The sequence below is a fragment of the Rosa chinensis genome, chromosome 5 (genome assembly GCF_002994745.2).
Source record: "Rosa chinensis cultivar Old Blush chromosome 5, RchiOBHm-V2, whole genome shotgun sequence".
NCBI lineage: Eukaryota > Viridiplantae > Streptophyta > Magnoliopsida > Rosales > Rosaceae > Rosa > Rosa chinensis.
The window spans coordinates 11,538,892-11,565,958 of NC_037092.1; the positions used below are offsets into that span (position 1 = coordinate 11,538,892).

Consider the following 27,067-nt stretch of genomic DNA (forward strand, 5'->3'; position numbering starts at 1 on the left):
AGCAGGTACTACCGAATCATGAAACTAATCCTGAAGCAGTAGCTAATTAACAGATTACGCTAATTAACCCTAATTAGACTAGGAAACGACAAATTGAGCTCATATACTCTAATAAAACCATTCAATCTACCATTTTTTGTCAAAATTATAAGGTTAATTGCTTGTTCACAAGTATTGTCATCGCCTCAAAAAAGTTGAAATCGAAAAACAGCACGTGGCTTCCTAATCACGTTTAAATTAGAATTGAAATATTAATTCAACCACTCAACCTTTATTTTTTTAATAGAAATTGATTTCATTAAGTGATTAAGATCAATAGCCGGCAAACTGTCAAAAGCTAGAGTCTAACTGTACTTACAACAAGATAGCTGACAAGAAAATTTGAAAATCCTATTCCAAGCAAAACAGACTCATTCAACTACTCAAATTGAACCTAAAGTATTGGATCAATTAGTTGACTTCTTAAGTTTTATATATCCTGATTATTTGTTTATTCTTGGTGAGAGGGCGTGAAGAATAAAAATAATGTCACTAACTCTAGATTGATTATCTCTACTAGGAGAATAGACTAGTTGTATATGACTACATATATAGATCGGAGTTTTCTTTGATTATTGCATGAACACTCGCCATATCAATGAGTTTTTGTTTTAGATTTATTTAAACACCCATGGTATGGTCGATGCAATCGTTTATATATCAAAATATATAGGTAGTTCCGACTGTTCTCTGCAATGTTGAGGACTGAGGAGAATTATTAACCACCTTTTTACCTTGCATTCCACCTTATAATAGCTAATGTAACAGAAAACTCAATCTATCACAAAATTTTATTAAATGATGTGGTTAAGCTTATATCACATCAGTTGCGACATTAAGGTGGGATATATGTGGCATCTAAAAATATGGTTCACTTAGCATTATTTTTTATTTTTCAGTCAAAAGGAAAAGTTTCATTAGATATCACCATTGATTACATCTACAGCTAAGGTTCTAACAACACTAATTAACAGTGTGATTCTCAACCCAGCAACAGCCAAATATACCTAACAGCACGAGTAGTAGCAAGATTCCATATGCAATGGTTATATGTTTGTTCTTTAAATGTTCTGACATTCATGTTTACAAGTCAATGTTTGACCTGCATTAAAATAATTACTAAAATTGGTTACATGATGATGTATGAAAAAATAAAATTGAAATTGCAATTGATCTAGACAAGCATTTTTCAGGAAGAAAAAAAAAAAGTAATACATTATAACTTTACGACCCCATTACAGCAGTACGCTAGGAACCATGTAGTGCCCTTTTATTTTACTACACATTCTTATCAAATTGAAACAAACACTGGTTTAGAGCCAAATTACAGCACCTGCAGGACGATCGACGTGCATACTGTTTTATATTTTGCAAGGCACTACAGACACAACTAGTGAAAGAAAACGCCAATCATCAATCAACTATCGTCCAGCATCATAAGGCCTCAAGTCCTCAACACTAGGGCTTGATTTTGCATGCTCTGGTCGTACTCAATACTGGTTGTAATGGAACCACCATCGCCTTCACCCTTAACATCGACAACGTAAGCGTTTGAAGGTGATGCAAGCAAGTAGTCAGTCTCTTTAGGAGAAGAATCAGGCTTTCCACCCCTTGAATGCATTGGCAAAATTTGCAATCCTTCTAGCTCCCTTGCTACTTCCCTCATAGTTGGCCTTTCTCTCCCTTTCATGCTTAGACATCTTTTGGCCAGATCAGCAATTTTTTCAGACAGTCTCAAAATGTCCGTCCTTAACTTCCTCATCAAGAATGTGCTTCGATAGACCATTTTCCACTGCACAAACAAAGACGTTTGCTAGGCTTCGGTCTGCTTCTGGCTTGTCTAAAGAAAGTGCCCTTCTGCTTGTTAGTAGCTCCACAAGTACAACACCAAAACTATAGACGACACTCTTTTCTGTAAGTGTGTGTGATTGAAGATATTCAGGCTCTAAATATCCCATTGTTCCTTGCACTAAAGTTGACAGTTGACCTTGATCTTCAGGAACCAATTTTGAAGCTCCAAATTAAGTCCGATACTTTGGCCGTGAATTTCTCTTCCACTGGTATATATTTATATTAGTTGCTTTCACATCTCGGTGCACGATTTGCATTGATGTGGAGTAGTGCAAGTACGCAAGTGATTATGCTGTTTCTGCTGCAATCTTCAATCGCAATCCTAATGAAAGTGGACCTTTTCCATTTCTTTTATGAACATGGTCATAAAGAGTGCCATTGCTAACGTACTCATAAACTAGTAAAGGCATTTCTGTCTCTAAACAGCAACCTAAAAGCTTCACCACATTTCTATGGTTTATTTGAGAGAGAACAACTACTTCATTAACAAACTGATCAGTCTGGGACTTGGCCATGATTTTGGACTTTATGGCTACCACTTTATTATCCGGAAGTACTCCTTTGTAAACTGTTCCGTAACCTCCTTCACCCAGGATCCCATCTCTGTGGTAATTAATTGTTTGTGACCTACTTGAGGTCTGCCGTGGTAAAGATCCTGGCTGCTGTCTCAACAGATCCCTTGTCATGACTAGCTAGTTTTTCAACTTTTTCTCGTAACTTCTCGCCACCATTTTCTTTTGAAGTACTTTTCTTTCAGTTGTTCGAACTTTCTTCTCTTCATTCCACAATATAACCAAAACATTCCAACCAGTAAGACAAACATGCTTATGCTTATACCTGCACATATACAGTTGAAAAGTCACAACCAACTTTGATTTGTTGTCGAGCGTACGCAATTAAACGAACTTCACGCTCACTGCAGAGGAGCCAAATCCTCTTGTTTTAGTCTACTTTTAATGTTTTCTGAATATGACATATATCACTAGTATGCTTATATATATATATATATTTATGGTCGTGTATAGCTGAGGATGCGAACTAACAAACAGTAAAAAGCTAAAGCTAGCTAGAGCATACCTAATGAAACTTTCAAGACAGTGCTCTTTCAGTCTTTCATTTGCCTCCTTCCACGCAAGTGGTTTTGTTTTCATTTAATCTGTACCCCCTATCACATGCACAAGTGTGAGTTCCGGGTAAATTTATGCACTTTCCTTTGTTGCATGGGTTCGAGTTCGGAACTGGCAGGCTCTCAACAATATCTGTAAAAAAAAGCAACCAATTAATAAATTAGTTGATAAATTGATCAGTAAGGTTATAAATGTAAAAAATGCTATCTCTGAGTTTTATTAATTTAATTAATCTTAATATTTCTGCTGCCAACAACTAACATATATACTACCAATTAATATAAATAGGGATGTACATATCAATATATGTAAGTGCAGAGATCTTATCACCTTAATTGGCAACCATCTGAGAGGTATGGGTTCCCATCGTAGCCTGTCATGCACCGGCAAGTGTAAACTCCAGATGAAGTACCATTGATGGTACGATCCACACAGTCGCTATGTTCCTAGCTTGCATGAATAAGTCTGTGACTTCTTTGCTACGTCACATGTCTCATCCCCAATTGCCCAATTAACAACCACCGGAAGCTGCCTCCTTGTGGTGTTCAGTTCTTCAAAACTTGTGTTCCCAGAGAATGTGAAGTCGCCATCTTCCACAATGAAGCCATAGCTGCACAGGTAGTCTGGTTCTATGTTCCAGCGGTTCCAATCTCTGATGTAGCTGTCAAGTTGATACAAATCCACCGACATGTTTTGCAGTCCAGTAGGGATTACATTTTGGCCACACCCGAAACCATTGCAAGAAACGGTGGGAATTCCTGTGCTAAGAGCTAGCATCTTGACACAGGCTCACGGTGTACCCGCCTTTGTAGATTTCTTCTGGATCGGTGACTTGGCCCTGGTAACTTTGATACACTGTTACACCAACCACGAAGAAGTTGTTCTTATAAGATATAGTGTAAGAAGGAGGCAGCTCGAGCGTGCTGTTGCTGGACATATCGTACATGCATGTACGAACCGCCTTCGTCATAACACTCTCTTGCTACAGCATGTATTACTTGCAACTCATCCTCACCATGGGAAAAGTCAGTAATACGTACGGGAAAGGTGAAGGTACTGTTGGAGAACTTTAGTGATGGTGGTGTGGTGTACTGGTCACAAGTGATGTTGAACTCTGGTCGGAGGTAACAGTCGGCACCAATGCCAAATGGATATGGAATTGGGACGTCACCGCAGCGCTCTGGGCAATTCGGCTTGGCCTGAGGCGGCGGGGCTTGAGCTTTTGCTACTAATAGAACAACTACATAAGAGATCAAGAGATGCATGATTTGCAACCTCTCAGCGGGTAATAAGGCCATTGCACCTTACCACTGCACAGTGTTATTGTTTTAGATGAGAAAAGTAAGTGTGCCTACATCATACTTAATTTGTAGGGTTTCCATCATCCATGGGGTAAAACTAATTCATCCTCTTTGTTCAGAAGTCTCTTCCAATAATATATGTTCTTCCTGGCTCCACATAGAGGTATTTTCTTATGTTATCTGATAAATTATTCAGTGCATCAACATGCACTTGCACCAGTAAAAATAGAGGACTGAATAACATCAAGTACATTTTTTATTATTAAAAAAAAATGCCTATAAATATCAATGACAGAAATTTACTAGATTTGCTAGTTCATCTACCTCTGTCAATGTATTAAAGAATTTTCTGTTTTAGGATATGAGATGCAAAAGAAGATTGATGAGAGAATTGTGTGTCTATTCATTGATATATAATAGGAGCCCTATATAAAGGATTACAAAGTACAATTTCTTGGAGTACAAGGATTCATATTCTAATTTAAATTGAGAATTCTCTCCTATTACTACTATAGAACAAATCCTAGTTTGACAAGACACACTAAAGTGAACATTCTTCAACACTCCCCCTTGTGCCGCTTAAACTTGGAAATGACGCTTTAAACATTGCCTCGTTAAAAACCTTGCTCGAGTAATAAAAACCATGTGGGACAACAACACCTCGAGGAGGAGAAAAATAGTACAACACGTCCTTCACTCTTAGAGATCAAACATGTAGACATCATACCTCCCCCTGCTGTCGACATCTCCCCCTGATTGCAACAATCGTGGGAGTTCGGATAATTTTCTCAATCCGATGCTTTGAACATGTTTCTCGAAGGTGGATTTTAGTAACGACTTAGTGAATAAGTCCGCTACATTATCGTCTGATCGGATTTGATTTACTTCAATCTTTAGAAGAGATTGTTGTTGCTGATTGTAAAAAAACTTAGGCGATATATGCTTGGTGTTGTCTCCTTTGATGAAACCTAACTTCATTTGTTCAATACAAGTTGCATTGTCCTCATAAATGTATGTAGGTTCATATGTGGTAGACTTCAAACTATAAGTTCCTCCAATGTCTCTAATTGCAGACCTTAGCCATATGCATTCACACACATCTTCATGGAGAGCAATAATCTCTGCATGATTTGAGAAAGTAACAATAAGGGTCTATTTTGTAGACCTCTAAGATATTGCAGTGCTTCCCATAGTAATGACATAACCCGTTTGGAAGTGACTTTTGTGAGGGTCAGAGAGGTACCCTGCATCAACAAAACCTATCAAAACATTGATTACACGCATTTCTATGCATGTAATTGTGTCTAAAACACTAGAAATAAGCTAATCCTTGAGCCAATTATAATGTAATTAATCTAATTTTATTTATTGTGTAGGAAATAAGTGGAATTGCGGAAACCGAGAGAAATTGATCTAAAATTGGAGCAAATTGGAGTTTCTGAGAAAAGGACGAAATAGTCAATGCGGGTCAACATGATCAACGCCATCAAGGGAGTGGAATCCAATTATCTCTGATAATATTTGCGGAAATGCATTGAGAAGAGAGAAGAAGAAAGCAAAACGAAGGAAGAAGAAAAGAAAAACAAGAAAAAGAGAAAAGAAAAAGAAAAAAAAAAAAAAAAAAAAGACTTTGCTGACTTCATGATGACGTCAGCATCAGAATACTAAACCCCCCACCCCACGTGCAGCCATTCCTTCCCTTTTCTTTTCCATTTTCTCTTCTCTTCTCTTCCCTCTCTTCCTCTCATAAGCTGACATATCAACTCAGCTTATATTTCTTTCTTCTCCCTCACGCCCAGACCACACAACTCTATTTTTTTTTGGCATTTCCTCTTCTCCTCTTTTAAGGCCGAAGCACCAGACCACAATTCACTCTCCCCATATTTTTATTCTCCCTTGCTGCCGCACACCACCAACACATCTCCACATCTAATTTCTCTTCTTTTCACTCACACCCATCTATTCTAATCCTCATCAATTTGAAGGAGCTTCAAAAGGAAAAACACTTCAAGCATAAAAAGTTTAATCACCACTTGGGTAAAAGGGAGAGATTATAATTCCAAGGCTTGTTATGTTTGCTTTTTAGCATTTGTAACTTGTCTTGGTTGTTTTTCCCTCTTCTATACCTTTTCCTCTTTTGTTTGTATGAAATTGATGGAATTGATGATGTATATATTTATGGGAAGTGAGTAGAAATTTTGTTGGAGGTTAGGGTTGTGAAGCCCTAACTCATCTTGTATAAATATTGATGCTTTAATTTTAATAAATGCAATTTTCATTGTGTATGCTTTAAATCTGAATTTATTGGTCCTTAGAAGCATGTTTCTAGGCTTTGTCACCCTTTGAAATTATGTTGTGGGCAATTGTGATGAATAGATTGATAAATTGACAACTTATTGGTCTTGTTGCATCTAGGATTTAAGTGTGGTAACCATTAGCTAGCTTAATTGTAGCTAAGCTTGCTTGGGTCTCTATTATCTTGCACTCTAGACCTCTAATTTTAGATATTGCGGCCTTAACCGGCGTAATGCCTAAATTAGAGAGTTGATTGTGGCCCTAACCGGCATAATCGATACACCGAAAAGATAATTGGTTTAGTAGCCTTGACCGGGTACTAAATACGGGACTTAACACATATAGGAAATGCATGCATTTATGAAATTGGCACTGATATTTGCAAGATAGTTAGTGTGAATCACCCGACACTTCCATGTTCCCATTAATTTGAAATCCGAAGTTTAATTTCTTGCTTGATAATTAGTTGTTTGCTTTTATTTTCATTTGCATTTAATTTAGTTAATTCCCAATTCAAAACTCCCAAACAAAATTCTACCTTCCATTTTGCATAACTCATTTGGGCTACAAGTTAGTGGCTTTGATTAGGCTTAGTGTGAGCTAAGCCGAGCATTGTCGAGGCTTGGTGCCTTGTGAATATTTTATTTTACTTTATTTTATTTTTATTTTTACTTTTTCATTGTATGCTTTTGAGTCACTCCAGCGCCAATTACCTCGGTTAGGTCCAACACCTAATCCCCGAGGTACGATAATCAAGGTTTTAATATTTTCCTTACTTGACAACGACTCTTACGCTTGCGAAGAGTTTATGTATTCAAGTCAAACATCATCATTGTTTTGATGAAGGGGAGGAGGGTGACGCAGGCCACCAATCACCATGGACAGTGCTGGCAACATGGCTGGTTATAGATTCTTGGACAGCGGTGTTTTACCTTATGGGGTCCGATCCCGTACTTCCTTCATTCCTTTTCTCCCTGTAGGAATAAAACAAGCTCATGTCAATCGTACCTTTAAGTATCAAAATATAGTCTTTACATCAATCCAATGGCGACGTGTTGGCGCAGAGCTATGTCTAGTTAACAAGTTCACTGCGAAAGAGATATCCGATCTTGTGCATTGAGCTAAGTACAATAATGTGCCTATTGCACTTGGATAGGGCATTTCAGCCTATAAAATGCCTTCATCTCATCCTTTGGACGAAACGGGTCCTTTCCGGACTCAAGACTACTACCAATCATGGGAGTACTCACAAGCTTTATTTTATCTTCATTAAAGCGCCTTAATATTTTCTAAGTATATGCTGACTGATGGATCAAAATCCCATCACTACGGTGCTTGAGTTCTAATCCGAGACAAAACCGTGTTTTTCCAAGATCTTTCATCTCAAATTCGGATTTCAAGTACTTAGCAGTTTCCTTTAACTCATCTAGAGTTGCAATTAGATTCATGTCATCAACATAAACTGCTACAATTGCAAATCCGGAACTTGTCCTTTAATGAACATGCATGGGCATATTTCATTCTTGATATATATATATATATATATATATATATATATATCCCTTCCTAATCAAGTAGTCACTTAGACGGTTATACCACATTCATCCAGATTGCTTGAACCCATATAGTGAACATTTCAATCTTATAGAAAACGCGTTTCGTGGTTTAGAGCCACTTGATTTGAGTGATTGAAGTCCATCTGGAACCTTCATATATATCTCTGAATCTAGATCCCCATAAAAATATGCTGTAACCACATTCATAAGCTGCATGTCGAGTTTTTCCGAAACTACCAAACTGACAAGGTAGCGGAACTTTATGATATCCATTACGGGAGAATATGTCTCCTCGTAGTCGATTCTAGAACGTTATGAGAAACCTTGTGCCACAAGGCGGGATTTATATCTAACAACCTCATTTTTCTCATTAGCTTTCTAACAAAAACCCATTTATGGCCAACAGGCTTTATATTTGGGGGTGTCAGCGTTATAGACACAAATACCTGTCTCTTTGCTAATGAATCCAATTCAGCCTGGATCGCATCTTTCTATTTAGGCCAATCTGCTCGTCTGTGATATTCTTCAACAGAGCGAGGTTCGATATCATCATGTGTCTATAATTTGTTGAGAAATAGAATATGCAAAGGCATCATCAAGGATAATACTCTATTCATCATCTCATATACACTACTGTAATTCGTAGAGATCTCTCTATTCTCTGGAATTGATTCTGACATCGAAGCGTCCCCCAATGATGTCTCTTGGACATAACTATAATCCAGAATATTTTCATGAGATGGATTATTTGTCTAGCCCCGGAAAAGTTTAACGAGCTAAATTGAGATTGTTCGATAAACTACTTAACTATCTCGGTAATCGTCAAAGTGCTCGAGAATATTTTCAGAAATTTTCACAAAGTGAAATCCTTGGTTTAAGAGGATAATAAAGTACACGACAAGACGAGTTCGTGAAAATTTTCGGGGAATTTTTCGGATACCGGAACTAATTTTTACGAATTCCGAAAGTTGGGAAACATTGAAATAATTATGGAAAAAGAAAAGAAATTTTATGGTGCGATCTGGAAGTTAATCAAGCACCGCTTCATCCTAGCTAGGCCTCATCATCGGCCGGGTTAGGGCCAGCCCTACCCTAAATTTTAGGGCTTGAGGTAGGGCTGGGCCGGGCTTTGACCAAGTCAAACAAAACTTAGGGTCGGGCCGGGGCTTCAATACGTAAGCCCTTACCCGCCCTTAAAGCCCATTGCGCAACGGCCAAAAGGGCCGGGCCGGGCCTTTATTTAACTCACATAAAACACAATTATAAACTCAAACGGAACGAAAAAAAAAATACATATATGAAACTAAATACTTTTTTTGAATCAACGAGTAAAACTTTTATAGAAGGAGCCACAAGTGAGGTGGTTACAATCGTAAGTGATTACATCAGTAATACACTCTGGAGTTTGATCTAGCCAAACTATATGGTGGGTGGCTTCAAAGCCTATTCCAGCTAGTCTATGGGCAATCCTATTGCAGGAACGAGGGGCATAGCACAACTGTACTTGAGGAATTGTAGCCATAGCAGATTGGATATCATCGATGAGGCCTCCATTTGCAAGAAGAGTATGATCCTCACATGAGGCCTCCGTAATGGCCTCTGTACAGTCACTTTCTATCACCACCTGTTGTAATTGCAAAGAATTAATAAGATCAAGCCCTGCACGGATGGCATACAACTCACCTTGTTTTGGGGAGGCCATGTGAGGAATGGGCCCAGCAAAAGCTGCCACAACTCTGCCATTGTCTGTCCGTAACACTCCTCCCACACCTCCTTTAGATTGGCTGGACAAAAATGAGGCGTCAACTTTCATTTTTAGAACTCCAAAAGCAGCTTGTTTCCAAAAACGTTTAGGCTGCTTCTGTTTTGGCTCCGCCGGTGCTCGGGCTTTTTGAAATTCAGCTAGCCACGCAAAACTGCTAAGAACAATGTCTTGTGCAGTTTGTTGTGTACCATTCCACAGAAAATTGTTCCTGTTTTTCCACAACGCGCAGATAATCATCATCAGTTTTTCAAAAACTTCACTGCCTAGCGCTAGGGCCTTCTCTAGCATCCATTCTTTAAAGCTCAAGGCTCTATGTAGATCAGTCTGCAGGTTAAATGGAGGTGCAGATAATATTGTGGATGCTATGGGACATTGGCAGAATAGGTGAGCTGTAGTTTCGGGCCTTTGTGGACAAAATAAGCACTGTATCTCCCCGACATAGCCTTTAGTGAGTAGTCTATCCCGTGTGGCCAGTAAATAATACAGGCTCTCCAAACACATATACTAACCTTTCCAGGAACCTTGGCCTTCCAAAGACATTTGTATAATTCCTTGTAAGGGTCTCCTGTTGAAGTTGAGACAAGAACATGCGACATGATCTCTATTCTTGCAATCCAGTATGCACTCTTCACCGAGTAGTGCCCTTTTTTTTCCGGACTCCATATCAATCTATCCGGACTAGGGTTTCTTCCAAGTGGAATACACATAATTCTTTCTGCAATATGGTTAGGAAACAATCTGGACACCACCGTAGATTTCCACATCCTTCATGATGCATCAATTAGATCACACACTTTTGTGTAATTGGTGTTGGGCGGTCTGGGAAGTGGACATGGAACAGCCACAGGGATCCATTACTTGAGATGTGAGAACCTGAGTTAATTACAAAGATCTACAGATATCTTGCAATCAAAAAAAAGATCTACAGATATCTACAAATCTCATATATGCCAGAAAAGAAATAAACGTTTCCAGTTTCCTCAAAAACTCAGAAAAGTAGAAAACCCAACCAGAAAACTCAACCTCCATGCTTCTTAGTGCTTCTTTGCACTAATATGATCTCCGCATTTAACATACATGTCAATCAATGCACTTTGAACGAACACATTAGGCCCAAAACCACTCTGAATAATGCATCCATGCACCTGGGCCACAAACTAAGGGCTAAAACCGATGCAGAAGCAGTCAATACGCTAAGGAATGCAAACTGATTGGATTCAACCCCTTGTGCTCGCATGTCTCGAAAACACTTCAATGCCTTCAAGCCATCTCCATTCTGAGAGTACCCGGTTAGCATGATAGTCCACACAATATGATTTTTCCCATCCCGTAAACTCTCCCAGAAAACCAACCATTTAGCCCTTCTCTCTCTCAACCCAACCAAAAAACCACAAACATCACTCAAAAACTCAAATTTGAACCGTAACTAATGATAACAGATATTAATAATAGAGGAAGATCAAGAAAATAAATTCCTAGGCGCTGTCGCCCGAGACGGTTGAGGAAGTGAGGATTCGACGCTGGAGATTGGAAAAAAGAGAGTGGAGGCCAAGTCGTCCCAGCCAGATTAGAGGAGAATGGCGAAATGGAATAGAGAAGAAGAGAGCCCCGGCTTGGCCGTCTTGCCATCGATTGTCGACAGCGTGCGAGTGTGCACCACGAAGTCTCCAAACAGCTACAGGCGGCTAAGATTTGGATTTGGGAGATTTAGGAAATTTAGGTCGAACTATCGAAGAAGTTGTTGAAGTTTGATGCCCTAGATGCTGTTGGATCATAATTCATATACATATTTGTGCCCTAAAACATGGAAATTACTTGTTCTAAAGTCTAATTTAATATTGACTAATCCAATTTCATTATTTCCCTAATCTCGTACTTTTGCTTAACCTTTGTTTTTATTTATATATTTATTATGTTTTCCTTATCATGCTAGGAAATGATGGAGAAGCATGGAAATGAAAAGTCAACTTTAGCATTTTCCTACTCCGGTTAGGGGAAAACGAGCTAAATAAGGAAGGAAGGGTAGAAGCCTAATCAAACGAACTCCAAATGAGCTGAAACTTTTCAGATCCATTCTAGACATCCTAAGAATAATTTCTTATGAATAGTTCAAGAGTTATTTCAGAGTAGAAAGCAAAAATCAGTCAAAGTTTCTGCCTAAAAGATAAAAAAAAAAGCTGTAAAAGAGGACCTGTACGTATTCCTGTAGCAATTCCAGCAAAACCATGGTGCCATAAATTCTGAAATTTTACCAAGATAATCTACACTTATCAATGAACATTTAGTATGAAGAAGTCAAAGGCAAAATCTGAAATCTTGGTGGAGATTTAATTGAAGGAAGAAAGGAGAAGAAAGTTCTCATGCTTGTTATCTTGACTTTGGTGACCCAAAACTGCTCTAACACTCTTCATTTTCATGTTTTCCCATGCACAATAAAGAGAGAACCTGCTCCTCTCTTCTCCTTAGGCATCTTTTTCTACTCTACACTCTACTAGCTCATCATTACTTCCCTCTTTTTACTCCATCTCTTCCATACCTATTTCCCTTATTTTTAGGATCTATTACCACTCTCATACTCCACCTCCATGCTCCATTCATGAGGCTAGCTGCTCTCTTTTTCTTTTCCTCCCATTTTACTCCTCTCTCTCTTCTCTATATAAGCATCCATTCATTACACTCTTAACACACCACCCATACCACTCCATAACATCTTTTTCTCTCTATATTCTCTACACAATCCACTATCATCTCCTCCACAAAACCTCTATCACCACTACCATCAATTCATAATCTCCATTACCACCACCACAACCTTCATCATTTTTCCATCTACCCATTCCATTTCATAGACAAAAAGCTTTACTACTCCACCATTTCACCATTTGATCATCTCTACATCTCATATTCCATCATCAACCTTTGAAGAAGAAGGAGAGGAGTCTAGCATCACTTGAGGAATCATCATCACCATCACCATTTTCACCATGTCAATGCCTTCATGAGTTCATCTACACCATCCTTAACTTGATTATCACTAGTCACTTCTCTATCGCTACTTTTTAGTTTGATGTTCAGAAACATGTTGAAGCTTATGTATTTGATTATGAGTGAGTAGTTAGTTTGTTGGGGCTAGGGTTGAAAGCCCTAGCCAAACTTGTAATGAATTGATTTTTGAGTCTTATTTGATGCATTTTCCATGATCATCTTCACATGCTAATTCATGCATTTTCCATGATCATCTTCACATGCTAATTCAAGAAGTGAATGTTTGTATTTGAATTTAGCTACTTTGAATACTTTGCATTTGTCATTACATGAACAATGTTTAGAAAATAGCTAACTTTGGACATTGAAAGCATGATAGCACACTAGGTGTGTATGTGAGGGTAGTGAGTTAAAATCACCTAGATTTAGGATTGGTTTACTTGCTTGATTATCTAAACTTAAATCTTTATGCATCTAGGAGCAAGGAATTGATACTTATCCGGTAATATAACTTGTTCTTAAGTAGTTAGTTTTGCACTTATCCGGTGGAAATTGATAAAATAAAAGGAGTTTAGGCCTTAGTAGTCTTATACGGATGCTAAGAGGGTAATTGGATATTTGGGATTGCATTACTTATAGTTTGAACATCAATGCATGCAAGGGAGGCTATGATGAACGACCTAAAGCTCTAACTTCCATCCATTTTATCACTTCTAGTTTAACATAGCTTAGTTTACATTTCAAGTTTCATTTTGTGTTAATTTGATTCGAAAACATTTTCAAAGCCAAAAATCAAACTACTACACCATCTTGCATATATTCACCATGAACTTTGGTTCACTTGTGAGCTCTTGTTTATGACTTTTACATTTGTATATTCATCTAGCATCCTCTAGGTTTTCCTTAGCTAGAGTGAGATTTTCTAATCCCTTGGGTAAGATATCCTCTACTCATAATCCCTACACTATAACTTAGCTCTTATACTTGAGGGTGGCTATTTGGCTAACAGACTCCTTAAGGAGCCTTGGACTTGGACTGACTTGGGCCAAAATGAGCCATTGGGCCTCAGACATTAATTGGATACTTGGCTTTATATCTATTTTCTAATATAACATGTACAGATTTTATATTTTTATTTCTATGTTATAGAAAATAACAAAAATAATATATAAATTTTAGGGTCGGGCCGGGCTTGGCACTTACTGGCTCAATCGGATTGGGCCGTAGGGTAGGGCGCGGGCTTCATTTGTATGACCCTTACCCTACCCTATTTGAGAAAGGGTAAGGCCGGCCCGCCCTAATGCAAGGGCCGGGTCGGGCTTAGGGCCGAAGGGCTAAATGATGAGGCCTAATCCTAACCCTTGAAATAAAATGGAGTTTAGGGTATTTAGACCCCTTGATCAGATGAAGGCTCTAGATTGCTCTAGAGAAACTAGCAAGCTCGAGCTCTCTCAGTCTCTCTCGAGAAACCCGACGACTTGCAAGGCAACTCGGCTACAACTCCGGCGTCCGGCCACTGATCGACAACACAAGACCACTAATCTCCTCATCTCGTCATTGCGTCATGCTTGTAGCCTCAAATCGTCCATGCACCCAACGAGGATGAAGAATTGACGGTGAGAAGGTCCGACTGCTGCGGCGAATTTCTGCAAATTTCGGCGACTCCGGTCACCGATTGAGCTGCATATAGTATGGAAATCCATCCTCTCATCATACTCAACACTCTAGTGTAATTAGATTTTTAATTAGATCAAGTTTTGACAAACTGGTTCCTGGGTTTGTTTCGGGTTCAACGTCGTGGTTGCCGCCGATGACTTCTCCAGCGCTTCTTGGCAATCAGGCAGGGCTTGAGCAGCAGCTGTTGTTGTTGTAGTAGTACTAGCCACCAGTAACAAGAGTAGGACTGCTACCAATGAGAGTCACAACGCCATGATCTGATGGACGAACCCAAATATAATCAAGCAGGCTAGGGCCAGAGCTCGGTTTAAAATTTAAAAATTAGGTGCGCAGTGTGCTAAAGTGATTGTAGCTTAAATTGATTGTAACTGGTTCAAGTCCATGAAGGTTGATCGAGGTCGTTGTCCCTTTTATTTCCATCGAGTAGTTGCAATTACCATGCAACTTCATTTGTCATATTCATCCCGGGAGTCGACGGTTCAATAGCACAGCGCGGGATTTTTTCCTCCATTTCGATTCAGCCATTTTTCACATGTGCCAATGGAAACTAGAGTTACTTTTCCTCAACTATGCCGCAATTTCGATTTCGCTGAAGTTCTTCGTGCGGTCGTCCTGTAAATATCACCACGCAAAACAGATTATCACGCAGTTATGACATACAGGTACAAATTATACGTATGGATAGTTATACGTATAATCTGTACAAATTAAAAAATAAATATGTAATTACTAAATTTCTAATATGACTGTAAAAAAAAAGCGATAAATTAAATTCAACGGCTAATAATAAAGTAATGTAGTTTTAAATTAAAAAACACTTGAAAAAATAAAATAAAATTTTCTAAAAAAAATTTAACCGATGATATATTATATAAGATTATTATGTATGAATATGAATTCATATTGTAGTTAAATAATTATATAAAATGATTAAAATTATGAAATGAATATGACTTTTGACTAAAAGGGATTTGAGATGCAAAATATGAATAAATAGTAATGACACTAGGGGTGTCAAATTTTCCAAATGACTTTGACTTTTGACTAAAGGGTTGGAGATGCCCTTACTAGTTCAAATGGTTGCTACTACTTGATATTTGTATGTCCTTCGATAACTATTGCTAGAATGATAAACAATGTAGTGTCGTTATTCCATAGAAATGCATGTTCGTGATGGAAGTCTAACTCCTTTTGATTAGGATGTTGTTAATTTGACATCAAATGTAAGTATAACAACTTCGAGCAATGATCAAAATTTGCAGAAAGTACAAAATGAAGAACTAAAATTAGCTAAAGCATTAACAACTTGATTAATTGCTCTACCTCTAAGAAAATTAATGCAATTAAGAAATCTCATGAATACAATCATTGCATCCACTCTAGGCTGCCAAGGTGTCATAAAAGGAGAATAAAGGAATGTGAGAACATGAGATAAATCACCTAATAACGACGCATACTTTCAGTCGCGAACTCAAGCAATTCAATAACTTTAATTATTGTCATTACCTCAGTGATGGTATTTTTCAAGAATATAATTGGTGATTTCTCTTCCAATTTAAATATCCCAAGTTCAACTAGAGCCGAGGCAAATGCTAAATATCAGAGATATCATTTATTTGATAATACAAATCCCAAATGTAACAGAGCAAGCCGAACCCCATGGACTATATATGCAACTAATCAGCAAACAGACCAAGAACTGAATCTCACCCCTACAACATAAACCCAAGAGTAAAGTAATGCTTTCCATGGCCACCCAAGACTCCAAGAGGGATAATATTTGGCTGATTAGAGCAAGTTCACCCGTAGTCAAGAAATGTCAAGGTCGAAAAGTCAAGAATTCGACCAGTCAAGGTACTGTTCACTGCTACTGGACATGGGTTTCCACCTGTTTTTTCCTTGACCGGTCAAGACTGTTCATTGTGGCACTGTTCAACGATTTCACTGTTCATCTATATAGTACTAATATAATTGTTTGCCGTTGGATCTGGAAATTAATTGAAACCAAGGGTTGAGATTTCATGACCGTTGGGATCAGCATTCAAAGCCCTCCAACGGGTCTCTTCCACGTGCTCTTTATTCCGGCCGAATTCATGTTGCTACGCGACAAGCGCGTTGCTTCAGTCGTGTGGGAGTTGTGGCGCCACGCGTCAAGCAGCTCTCCTTCAATTCTGAATTTGGCGCGTCTCCTTCTCCCCAATTTTGCTGACGTCGCCCACGTTTCCTTGCTGGGCTGAGCTGGCTGATTTGTTGCCTGGGTCATGGAAATAGTTATGGGTATGACTATTTTCTTGGCTGTAGTCAAGAAGGGGTGGGTTTTGCCCGGTCAAGGCACTACCAGTGGAAGATGAATTTTGCTACAGTCGATCACCACATCAGCTTCTTCTTGACTATGACCAGTCAAGAGCAAACCAGTGGACTTGCTCTTATATGTGGTTAGCCACTACTAACCAACTATGATGTGTCTCTCCCACAGCTCCACACGTGTCATTTTTTTTCCCCCCAAACATCTGAAGGAACTTCTCTTCTGCCACCAATTGGATCCATATTCCTACCCATACCCGATACGGTCTCTCCCTCATCTTCTTTCCCACCAAGATCACTCTACCGTCACTCTCTGTTTTCAACATTGTCAATCATGGGCGCCGGGAGTATCCGAGTATCTGAGTGAAGAACGAAAATGTTAAAGAGGACCAATACTGGGCAGGGCCGACATGAGTCGTGATTAATCCTCTTGGAAAAGGAAAATATCTTTTCCCAAAAAAAGCGGGAGAGCATCAACGGTCAACCAACCCGATTAAACCCTCCACATTCTTCTCTGTTCTCATCTCCGGCAGCCGCCAATCTCTTCAGAAACAGGTTCGATTTGTCTACTCACTTTGTATATCTTTTCCCTTCTCTGTATATCATTCTACTTCATTTCCTGAACACTACCAAAATTGTATTTTACGTTTTTGGGCTTCATTTGTACTATCAAGTTGGTAAACACTGAATGAATGCTTACGGTTTAAATTCAGCTGAATTCGAAAGTGGTCACTTGTTTCTCCATTTCAATTTCATGAAGTTGAAAAAGTTTTAAAAAAGCATTATTCGAGTAGCTTCTTTGGTTATACCATTTGCAGTATCGTTTGATCCATTCCAAATGTGCTCCACTTATCTTTTGGAGTTATTCAACTATTGTTGATTCTCTTAACAAGGATTACCTTTTGAAATTTGCAGGCTCGAAAAGCTGCCACTCATGTTGTTTGAAATTTACAAAGGCTACAACTTTATTTGTGTCTTTTGCTGTGTTCCCAATTCGACTGGCAACTACTTGATATCTGCAAGTCCTTCACTATCGCTAGAATTATAACCTTGATTGGAATTTCTCCTTGTTATGAAAGTCTATATCTTTAATTTTGGACGTTTTTGAAATCTAATTATAATTTCCTTCCCAGAATCAATACAGTTATGCCTTCTTGCTTTCGCATAAAGAACAAATAGTCATATAACTCACTGAGGCAGAACAAAGTAACATGTACAAATAGTTCCATCAAATCTTTGCTTGTATTGATGTCTACTTATTCCACGATTATAATGGGATGGTAATCGGTTCAATATCTGCACTTATGTGGAATGTGGATCTGGGTGTTGGGTAAATTCTTTTGGACAGTGCATGCTTAAAAAACCTGAAGTTATGGAGAAGACCACGTTAAACTTGTATTTGTACACATACACACAGAGAAAAGTTGCATACAATATAATTAAACACCACACAAACTGATATAGGTTTACATTTCAAACACTGCATTACTATTAAAAAGTCCACTAACTCTATCGCCCATCAGCATATGACATTAACATTTTGATTTGCATGCTGTCACAGCCACTGGTTGTACCAGGACCACCATCACCATCAAAATTCACAACATAATCCTTGGAAGTATTAGGTGATCCGAGCAAGTGCGTAGTCTCTTCTGGGAAGTAATGATCTGCAGAACCCCATCGATGCTTTGTCATAATCATTCCTTCTAGCTCCATGACTACTTCTCTCATGGTAGGCCTTTCCTCCCGTTTTACCCTCAAACATCTTCTTGCAAGATGGGCCACATTTTCTATTACTCTCTGGTCAATATCTCCTTCATTAGTAATGCCATCATATAGAATTTGGTTCAAGTTACCATCTTCCACCGAACAAACAAAAAAGTGTGCAAGGCATCTCTCTGCCTCAGGCCTTGCAAAAGAAAATGCCACTTTACTTGTGAGTAGCTCTGCTAGAACCACTCCAAAGCTATAGACGTCACTCTTTTCTGTTAGTTGATTTGAATGGAAGTATCCAGGGTCCAAGTATCCAAATGTGCCTTGCACCATTGTTGCTAGTTGAGTTTGATCAATAGGAATGAAACGTGAAGCTCCAAAATCTGACACTTTGGCTGTGTAATTGTCATCTAATAGTATATTCATTGTTTACACATCTCGGTGTATGATTGGTGTGGAAGTGGAGGAGTGCAAGTATGCTAGTGCTCCTGCAGTTTCTGATGCTATCTTCAATCGGAGTTCCCATGAAAGTGATGACCCTTTACCCTTTTTCTTGTGAATGTGCTCAAAGAGAGTGCCCTGGGTGATGAACTCGTATACTAGTAAAGGGACTTCTGTCTCTAAACAACAACCTAATAGCCTTACTACATTTCTATGGTTGACTTGAGAAAGAACAATCACCTCATTAACAAACTGATCAGTTTGAGTCGGGGCACCAACTTTAGACTTTTTTATTGCAACCACTTGGTTATCTGGTAATATGCCTCTGTAAACTGTTCCATACCCTCCTTCACCAAGGATTCTACTGTCATGGTAATTGTTTGTGGCCTTCTCAAGTTCTTCTGCAGTAAATAGTTTGGTTGTCTCAACAGATCCTCCTTGACTAGTGAGTTTTTGTTTCAACAATAAACCACCATTTTCTGTAAAGTACTTCTCTTTGAGTTTTATGAACTTCCTTTTCTTCAGTCCCCAATACATCCATAAACTTCCAACTAATAAAATCACAAATAGGCCTACAGAAATGCCTGCACATATATAGTTCAACAGTCATTATAATTTATTTTTGCATACCACAATTTCCTAAGGTAAAGGTTCAATTGGTAATGATGAGGAATAACTACGGGAGGGATTAGGAATGTGCGAGTCACAGAGGTCAATAGATTAAGGGGTTATTAGGTGATGCCCCTAAAAAATAAAAAATAAGCCTTACAAAACTAGAAAGAGTATATTAAGTGCATACCCAATGAAAGAATTATGAGCAGGAGACGGTCGCTGGAATTGTCTTTGATGCACTTTCCATTCGGGCCATTGTTTTTGTAGCCATTGCGACTATTGAGGAAAGGAATCTCATATGATCTGGAGTCTTCATTATTGCGATCTTAATTAAGAGATTTGTATTACTATAGTTAGTCCTATAATTATGGATAGAATTAGCATCTTTGTTATATAAAAACGTTGTAAACCATTCTGAATGAATTGAAGTTATTACATATTATTCACACTATCAAATCTCTTTTTGGTATCAGAGCGATCGCTCTTGAGAACCTAGAAATCTACACAAACAAAATACCTCATGGCTGGTGACGAAGAACAACATGTCATTAAACACAAGAAAGACCAGAGCTCTTCCAAGACCTCAAAACCATGGGAGAATTCCAATGATGGCCACCTGCTACTAGAGAAGTTGAATTCGATCAAACAGCCTTCAGCCAATCTTGTTGGTAACATTCCTAACTATGAGGAGCTCTCGGGTAAAGCATTTGCCCTCTCACAAGATAATAAAGATGTCACATGGATCCTTGACAGTGGAGCTAGTGACCACATAGTTTGTAATTCGGCTTTCCTCACATCTTTTCAACCTGTGCACAATCGTACAGTGAAGTTGCCCGATGGTACTACATTACATGTTTCTCACATTGGGACAGTGTCATTTTCTTCACACTTTGTCCTTCACAATGTTCTATGTGTCCCATTGTTTTACCTAAATCTCATCTCCATCAACAAACTTGCATTTGATTCCGTTTATATCACCATATTTCTTAAACAAGTTTGTTTCATACAGGACCTTCAATCGGGGAGGATGATTGGGACGGGAACTGAAAGTGAGGGACTCTACTGTCTCAATCTGCCAAAGAAAGGAACGTGCAATGTGGTGAACACTAAAACACATGACCTATGGCATCAAAGGCTCGGACATCCATCTAGCAAAGTGTCTTTATTATTTCCCTTTTTGCAAAATAAATCTTGCAATGCAAGTCCTTGTTCCATTTGCCCTTTAGCTAAACAAACTAGAAGACCTTTTCCGTTGAGTGTTTCTTCTAGTAATTCTTGTTTTGATTTGATTCATGTGGACATATGGGGTGGCTACCACGTCCCATCTCTTTCTGGGGCACAATATTTCTTAACCATAGTTGATGATCACTCTAGAAGCACTTGGGTTTATCTCATGCATCACAAGTCAGAAACACAAGCCCTACTCATTCACTTTGTCAATTTAGTTGAGAATCAATTTGGCAAAAGAGTAAAAATTGTTAGGAGTGACAATGGTCCAGAATTTAAATGCACACAATTTTACTCTTCCAAGGGTATTTTACATCAGACCAGTTGCATCAACACGCCCCAACAGAATGGCGTCGCTGAGCGCAAACACAGGCACTTGTTGAACATTGCTCGTGCACTTCTCTTTCAATCAAACTTGCCTAAACCATTTTGGGGGGATGCCATACTCACCGCTGCCTATCTAATAAATAGGACACCGACACCAATTTTGCAAGGTAAAACACCATTTGAAACGTTATTTCACAAATCTCCAAACTACTCTCATTTGCGTGTTTTTGGTTGTCGTTGCTTTGTGTCTACTCATCCACTTCGGCCCAGCAAGTTTGATCCACGCTCTACTGAGTGTATCTTCCTTGGTTACCCTCATGGTCAAAAGGGATATAAAGTCTATAGCCTGAAAGATAAGAAAATGTTAGTCTCACGAGATGTCATCTTCTTTGAAACTGAGTTTCCTTATCAATCCAAACTCTCCACATCTTCGCCTTCTGTCAGTTCTCCAACACCTCCTCAATACCACGTGGACATATCCTTATCCCAAGATGCAATACCTCATTCTTCATTGCCACAGCCACGAAGATCATCACGGCCAACTAGAACTCCAACCACATTGCAAGACTTTCATATTGAGGCAGCCCTTCCTTCACATACTGCACCATCATCTTCCACGAGCGAGGTTACTCATCTAGGTACCCCTCATTCTATTGCTCATGTTTTATCCTATGATAGACTCTCTCCTACACATAAAGCTTTCACTGTTAACATTACACTCGAAAAGGAACCTAGATCTTTCTCTCAGGCTGTCCTTGAACCACGATGGAGAGAAGCTATGGACAAAGAGATTCAAGCTCTTCAAGAAAACAAGACATGGAGTTTGGTGCCTCTCCCCCCTGATAAGAAACCAATCGGTTGCAAGTGGGTTTACAAGATCAAACACAACCCAGATGGCACAGTAGAGAGGTATAAAGCTCGTTTGGTTGCAAAAGGTTATAGTCAAGTTGCAGGGATTGATTACCGCGAGACTTTTGCTCCGGTGGCCAAACTAACAACAGTTCGAGTGTTACTCAGCCTTGCAGCTCTTCAAGGTTGGCATCTTCATCAACTAGATGTCAACAATGCTTTCCTTAACGGTGACCTCTATGAAGATGTGTACATGAAGTTGCCTCCTGGCTTCGGACGAAAGGGGGAGAATAGAGTTTGCAAGTTACACAAATCAGTGTATGGCCTCAAGCAAGCATCGAGGCAGTGGTTTTTGAAACTTTCTGGTGCTCTCAAGGCTGCCGGATTCAATCAGTCTTGGTCTGATTACTCACTCTTCGTCCGACACACTCAAGGTAGATTCACAACCTTGCTAGTCTATGTTGACGATGTTATACTGGCAGGAAACAACTTACAAGACATCATGGAGACAAAGCACTTCCTTGCAAGTCATTTCAAGCTCAAAGATATGGGTCAGTTAAGGTACTTCCTTGGAATAGAGGTGGCAAGGTCCAAGCAAGGCATTGTTTTATGCCAACGAAAGTATGCATTAGAGGTCCTTGAAGATGCAGGCTTCCTAGGCGCTAAACCATCTCGATTCCCAATTGATCAGAACTTGGTGCTAACGCAAGGTGAAGGGGTCGTTTTAAAGGATGCCTCTCAGTATCGCAGATTAGTTGGAAGGCTCATATACCTCACAGTCACGAGACCAGACCTCGTGTATGCTGTACATATCCTAAGTCAATTTATGGATAACCCTAGATAACCTCATCTAGATGCAGCTTACAAGGTGTTGAGATATGTTAAGCAGACACCAGGACAAGGAATACTTTTGCCTTCCACCGGACAATTGGAGATCAAGGCGTATTGTGATGCAGATTGGGCACGTTGCAAGGACACAAGAAGATCAACTACTGGCTACTGTATTTTCTTAGGCAACGCACCCATCTCATGGAAAACAAAAAAGCAAGGAACAGTGTCTCGTTCTAGTGCAGAAGCGGAGTACAGATCTATGGCAACAACATGCTGTGAGATTACGTGGCTTCGAAGTTTATTAAGAGATTTGAATGTTCAACATGCACATGCAGTTAAATTGTTCTGTGATAATCAAGCTTCCATTCATATAGCATCAAATCCCGTCTTCCACGAACGCACAAAGCATATTGAGATAGATTGCCATGTTGTGCGGGAAAAAGTACAGAGGGGGCTAGTCAAAACCAAGCATATTCGAACAAAGGAACAACCAGCTGACTTGTTCACCAAGCGGCTGGGTTCGAAGCAATTTTCAGCACTATTGAGCAAGTTAGGTGTAATTAACATACACTCCAACTTGAGGGGGAGTATTGAGGAAAGGAATCTCATATGATCTGGAGTCTTCATTATTGCGATCTTAATTAAGAGATTTGTATTACTATAGTTAGTCCTATAATTATGGATAGAATTAGCGTCTTTGTTATATAAAAACGTTGTAAACCATTCTGAATGAATTGAAGTTATTACATATTATTCACACTATCAAATCTCTTTTGCGACATAAACAAGAGTAATTCCCTAGTGAATTTACACATACTTCATTCAGTCCATTGCAGGGGTTTAAAGCCGTGCACTCATCAATATCTGAAAAGAATATCATATGATATTATATCACATTATCTATAATGTAAATTTCCGATTTTCAGCTTTAGTTTCCAAATGCAACAAACTATATGTAAGTTAGGAAAGGCAAAGACATATGTCACGAATCAATTAATTTGGTAAAACTGCAATGCTAACAAACTGATCTATCAACTATATATGTAAATGAAATCATTGATCATCATCACACCTTGGCAACCATCTGGATGGTAGGGGTTTCCTTCATAACCAGGTAAGCATTGGCACAAGTAACCTACAAACCCGTTGATAGGCCCGTTGGCGCACCTGCTATTAGCCTTGCAAGCGAAATCCTTCCTCTTTTGAGCTTCATCACAGGAGTCTGTGTCATTCCCAATAGCCCAATTAAGAACCGCTGGAAGCCAGGAGTTGTTATCCTGTTTCTTTAAACTTGCAGCCGAGAAATTGAACTGTCCTTGGTCTGCAATGAAGGCGTAACTGCAGGGGTTAAAGTCCCATATATCCTTATGACTGTTGATGGTATCCAACGTCACCGTCGTATTTTTCAACCCTCTGGGGATGTTAGTCTGGCAACACCCAGTGCCAGAGCAAGAATATTGATCAACAATGTCAAGCCTGTTGCATATGGAAATGCACCCCGTATCGAACTCATCTTCCCCTAGGAAGCCTTGTAAAATTGAATAAGTGTCACAACCAACGGTGTAGAGCTTGTTTTTGGTATCGGATATCGTATAAGGAAGGGGCAGGTCGAGCGAATAATCGTTGCTGGATGTCACATTGCCCTGCTCGTTATAGCAAGTTTCAGCCATGTTGTTGGATATTTGCAACTCACCTTCATCAAGGGAAATGTTAGTAACAATGATATTGCTGACTCTTAAATATGCTGTTGGTGGTTGTGTGGTATTGCTACAATTGATAAAGAATTCTTCTCGCAGGTAACTGTTAGTGTGAGTCATAGTTCCCTATTAGGAATATATTGTTGTATCTACTTACCTTGTATATGTTGTGTAGTACAGTAGTACACAATAGTTGTAGTACATTGTAGTACGATTGTAATCTGTTTATATACACCACAGAATGGGTGTAATTATATATCAGAAAATTCATTCTCAATCTTGTTCTATTTGACTTGGTATCAGAGCAAAGATCCGAGAGGACTTTGTCTCTTATTTTCTAATTCTTTAATTTGAGGAATTAATTCAAAAACCCCATTGTTAGGGTTATTGAATCTCTTAACGGCATTATTGGGATTCTGTCGTCGTTATCTTCCTAGCATCACCGTCAGTCCAAGAACGATCAGTGCATCTTCTTCTTGGACGTTGTTCAGACCGGCCTCATCTCTCCAGACTGCCTTCGTCTTCCTCCAGCGCTAAAGATCAGCCTGTCCAGCCAGCTGCAGTGCCCGACCGTGCCCCGAGACCAGTTCATATCACACCAGATCATGTATCGATCGATTCTCGGTGTCACCGCCATCTGAGTCACTTTGGTGCCCTGCCCAGACCGCTATCGGGTTCTTCATATCGCAGCCCGTCACAGTTCTGCCCAGAACTTCGTCGCTCTCCTCGTCATCGATCAGGTTCTTCAGTTCACAGCCCGTCGCAGCTCTGCCCAGATTCTGCCCGCTGTCACTCCTCATCACTCTCCAAACATCGACCAGATTCTACAGTTCGTCGCCTCCCACAGATCCACCAGACCCCAACTCGGTTAACTCGCCTAAACTCGATCTCCCAGTCAACTCACCTCAACTCGGTTAACTCGCCTCAACTCGGTCCACTTCAGTTAGTCTCACTCGGTCAACCCGTTCAAACTAGTCAACTCCACAGGTAAAAAAAAAAAGAAGAAGAAAGAAAAAAAAAAAAAAAGAAAGAAAGAAAGAAAGGAAAAAAAAGTAAGTTGGAGGCGCTTGTTCTTCTTATTTCCGCTGCGTATCTTGAGATTTGTGTGTGTTTTCCTCTATTGTATTATTGCAATGGGTGGTGATGACAGTAAAGGTCAGAGTTCCAAGGTCAATGATGTCTAGAAGGTTGAGGTGTCTGTGCGAAGTTCAGATGGAGGTTCTTTTGGGGATTGTGGTAAGATTGGTATGAGTTTAAAGGTTTCTAACTTTGTTGGTTCTGATACATGGATTATTGATTCTGGTGCCTCCGATCATATGACTTATGATAAATCGTATTTTACTGACTTGTCTTCCCCACTAGTGTCCTATGTCACCAATGCCAATGGTGAGGCTTTTCCTGTGTTAGGGTCCGGATCAGTGTGTATTACTCCCACTTTAGAGCTTCATAATGTGTTATATGTACCTGACTTGTCTCATCACTTGATATCTGTTCCACAATTGAATGCTGAGTCTAAATGCTCCGTAACCTTTTATCCTATGTATGTGATTTTTCAGGATCTTCTCACCAGGGAGATAGTCGGTCGGGGGTATCTGAGGGGCAGGTTGTTCCATCTGGATCAGACATACGCGGGAGAGAAACCAGGAGCACAGTCCCGAGTCGCTTTGACTTCGAATTCTGATAAGATAAGTGAAATTTGGTTGTGGCATCGCCGTTTAGGGCATCCTTCTTTTAGTCTTATGAAAACAACCATGCCTACTCTGTTTATTGGTGTGAATGAGTCTGCTTTACGTTGTGAAACATGTGTTTTGGCCAAGAGTCATCGTGCTACTTATTCTCCTAGAATGTCTAATAAAAGTGTTATTCCTTTTGAGTTGATTCATTCTGATGTTTGGGGACCTTCTAGAGAGCCCACTGTATCGGGTATGAGATATTTTGTGTTGTTTATTGATGATTGTACGAGATTGTCATGGGTTGCCCTTCTTAAAACCAAAGATGAAGTCTTTCCAGCTTTCCAAACTTTCCGTACTCTTGTTCAAACACAGTACCATAGCACCATTAAAGTCCTTCATTCTGACAATGGGGGGGAATATGTTAATCATGTTTTCCAAAAGTTTTTCAACACCCATGGGATTGTTCACCAAACCACATGTCCACAAACACCTGAACAAAATGGAGTGTCTGAAAGAAAAAACCGTCATTTACTTGATATGGCTCGTGCCCTTCTCTTTAGTGCCCATATGCCTAAGTATCTTTGGGGCGATGCTGTATATGCTTCCTCCCATCTTATCAATCGTCTTCCCTCTAGTGTCCTTCAGGGAAAATTCCATTTGCGGTTCTTGCATCTCATGTCTCCTTACCTTCATTTCATAATCTTCCAGCTCGTGTCTTTGGTTGTGTTGCTTTTGTCCATGTTCCTAAGAACCAGAGGTCTAAATTGGATGCCCGGGCACTTAAGTGTGTGTTTATT

General features: G+C 39.4%; 2 protein-coding genes and 1 pseudogene across 2 annotated transcripts; all 3 read right to left on the bottom strand.

The window, feature by feature from the left end:
* Positions 1-2,177: 2,177 nt before the first annotated feature.
* LOC112203150 (putative wall-associated receptor kinase-like 16) lies at positions 2,178-2,576 on the bottom strand. Its single transcript, XM_024344160.1, has one exon. It carries the CDS (start codon positions 2,574-2,576, stop codon positions 2,178-2,180), a length of 399 nt encoding a protein of 132 aa, XP_024199928.1.
* Positions 2,577-9,490: 6,914 nt separating this feature from the next.
* On the bottom strand, positions 9,491-10,530 carry LOC112203151. The gene is made up of 2 exons (XM_024344161.1): positions 10,444-10,530; positions 9,491-10,258 (listed from the first exon to the last, which is right to left on the bottom strand). Exons 1-2 carry the CDS (start codon positions 10,528-10,530, stop codon positions 9,491-9,493), a joined length of 855 nt encoding a protein of 284 aa, XP_024199929.1.
* Positions 10,531-18,409: 7,879 nt separating this feature from the next.
* Positions 18,410-19,937, bottom strand: LOC112203152 (annotated as a pseudogene).
* Positions 19,938-27,067: the final 7,130 nt, after the last annotated feature.

Excerpts from the sequence above, each read along its gene's own strand:
- LOC112203150 (XM_024344160.1), bottom strand. The coding sequence starts at position 2,576 with ATGACAAGGGATCTGTTGAGACAGCAGCCAGGATCTTTACCACGGCAG.
- LOC112203151 (XM_024344161.1), bottom strand. The coding sequence starts at position 10,530 with ATGTCGCATGTTCTTGTCTCAACTTCAACAGGAGACCCTTACAAGGAA. Across the intron at positions 10,259-10,443 it reads AGGCCAAGGTTCCTGGAAAG|ACTGATCTACATAGAGCCTT; the intron begins GTTAGTATATGT and ends TTTAACCTGCAG.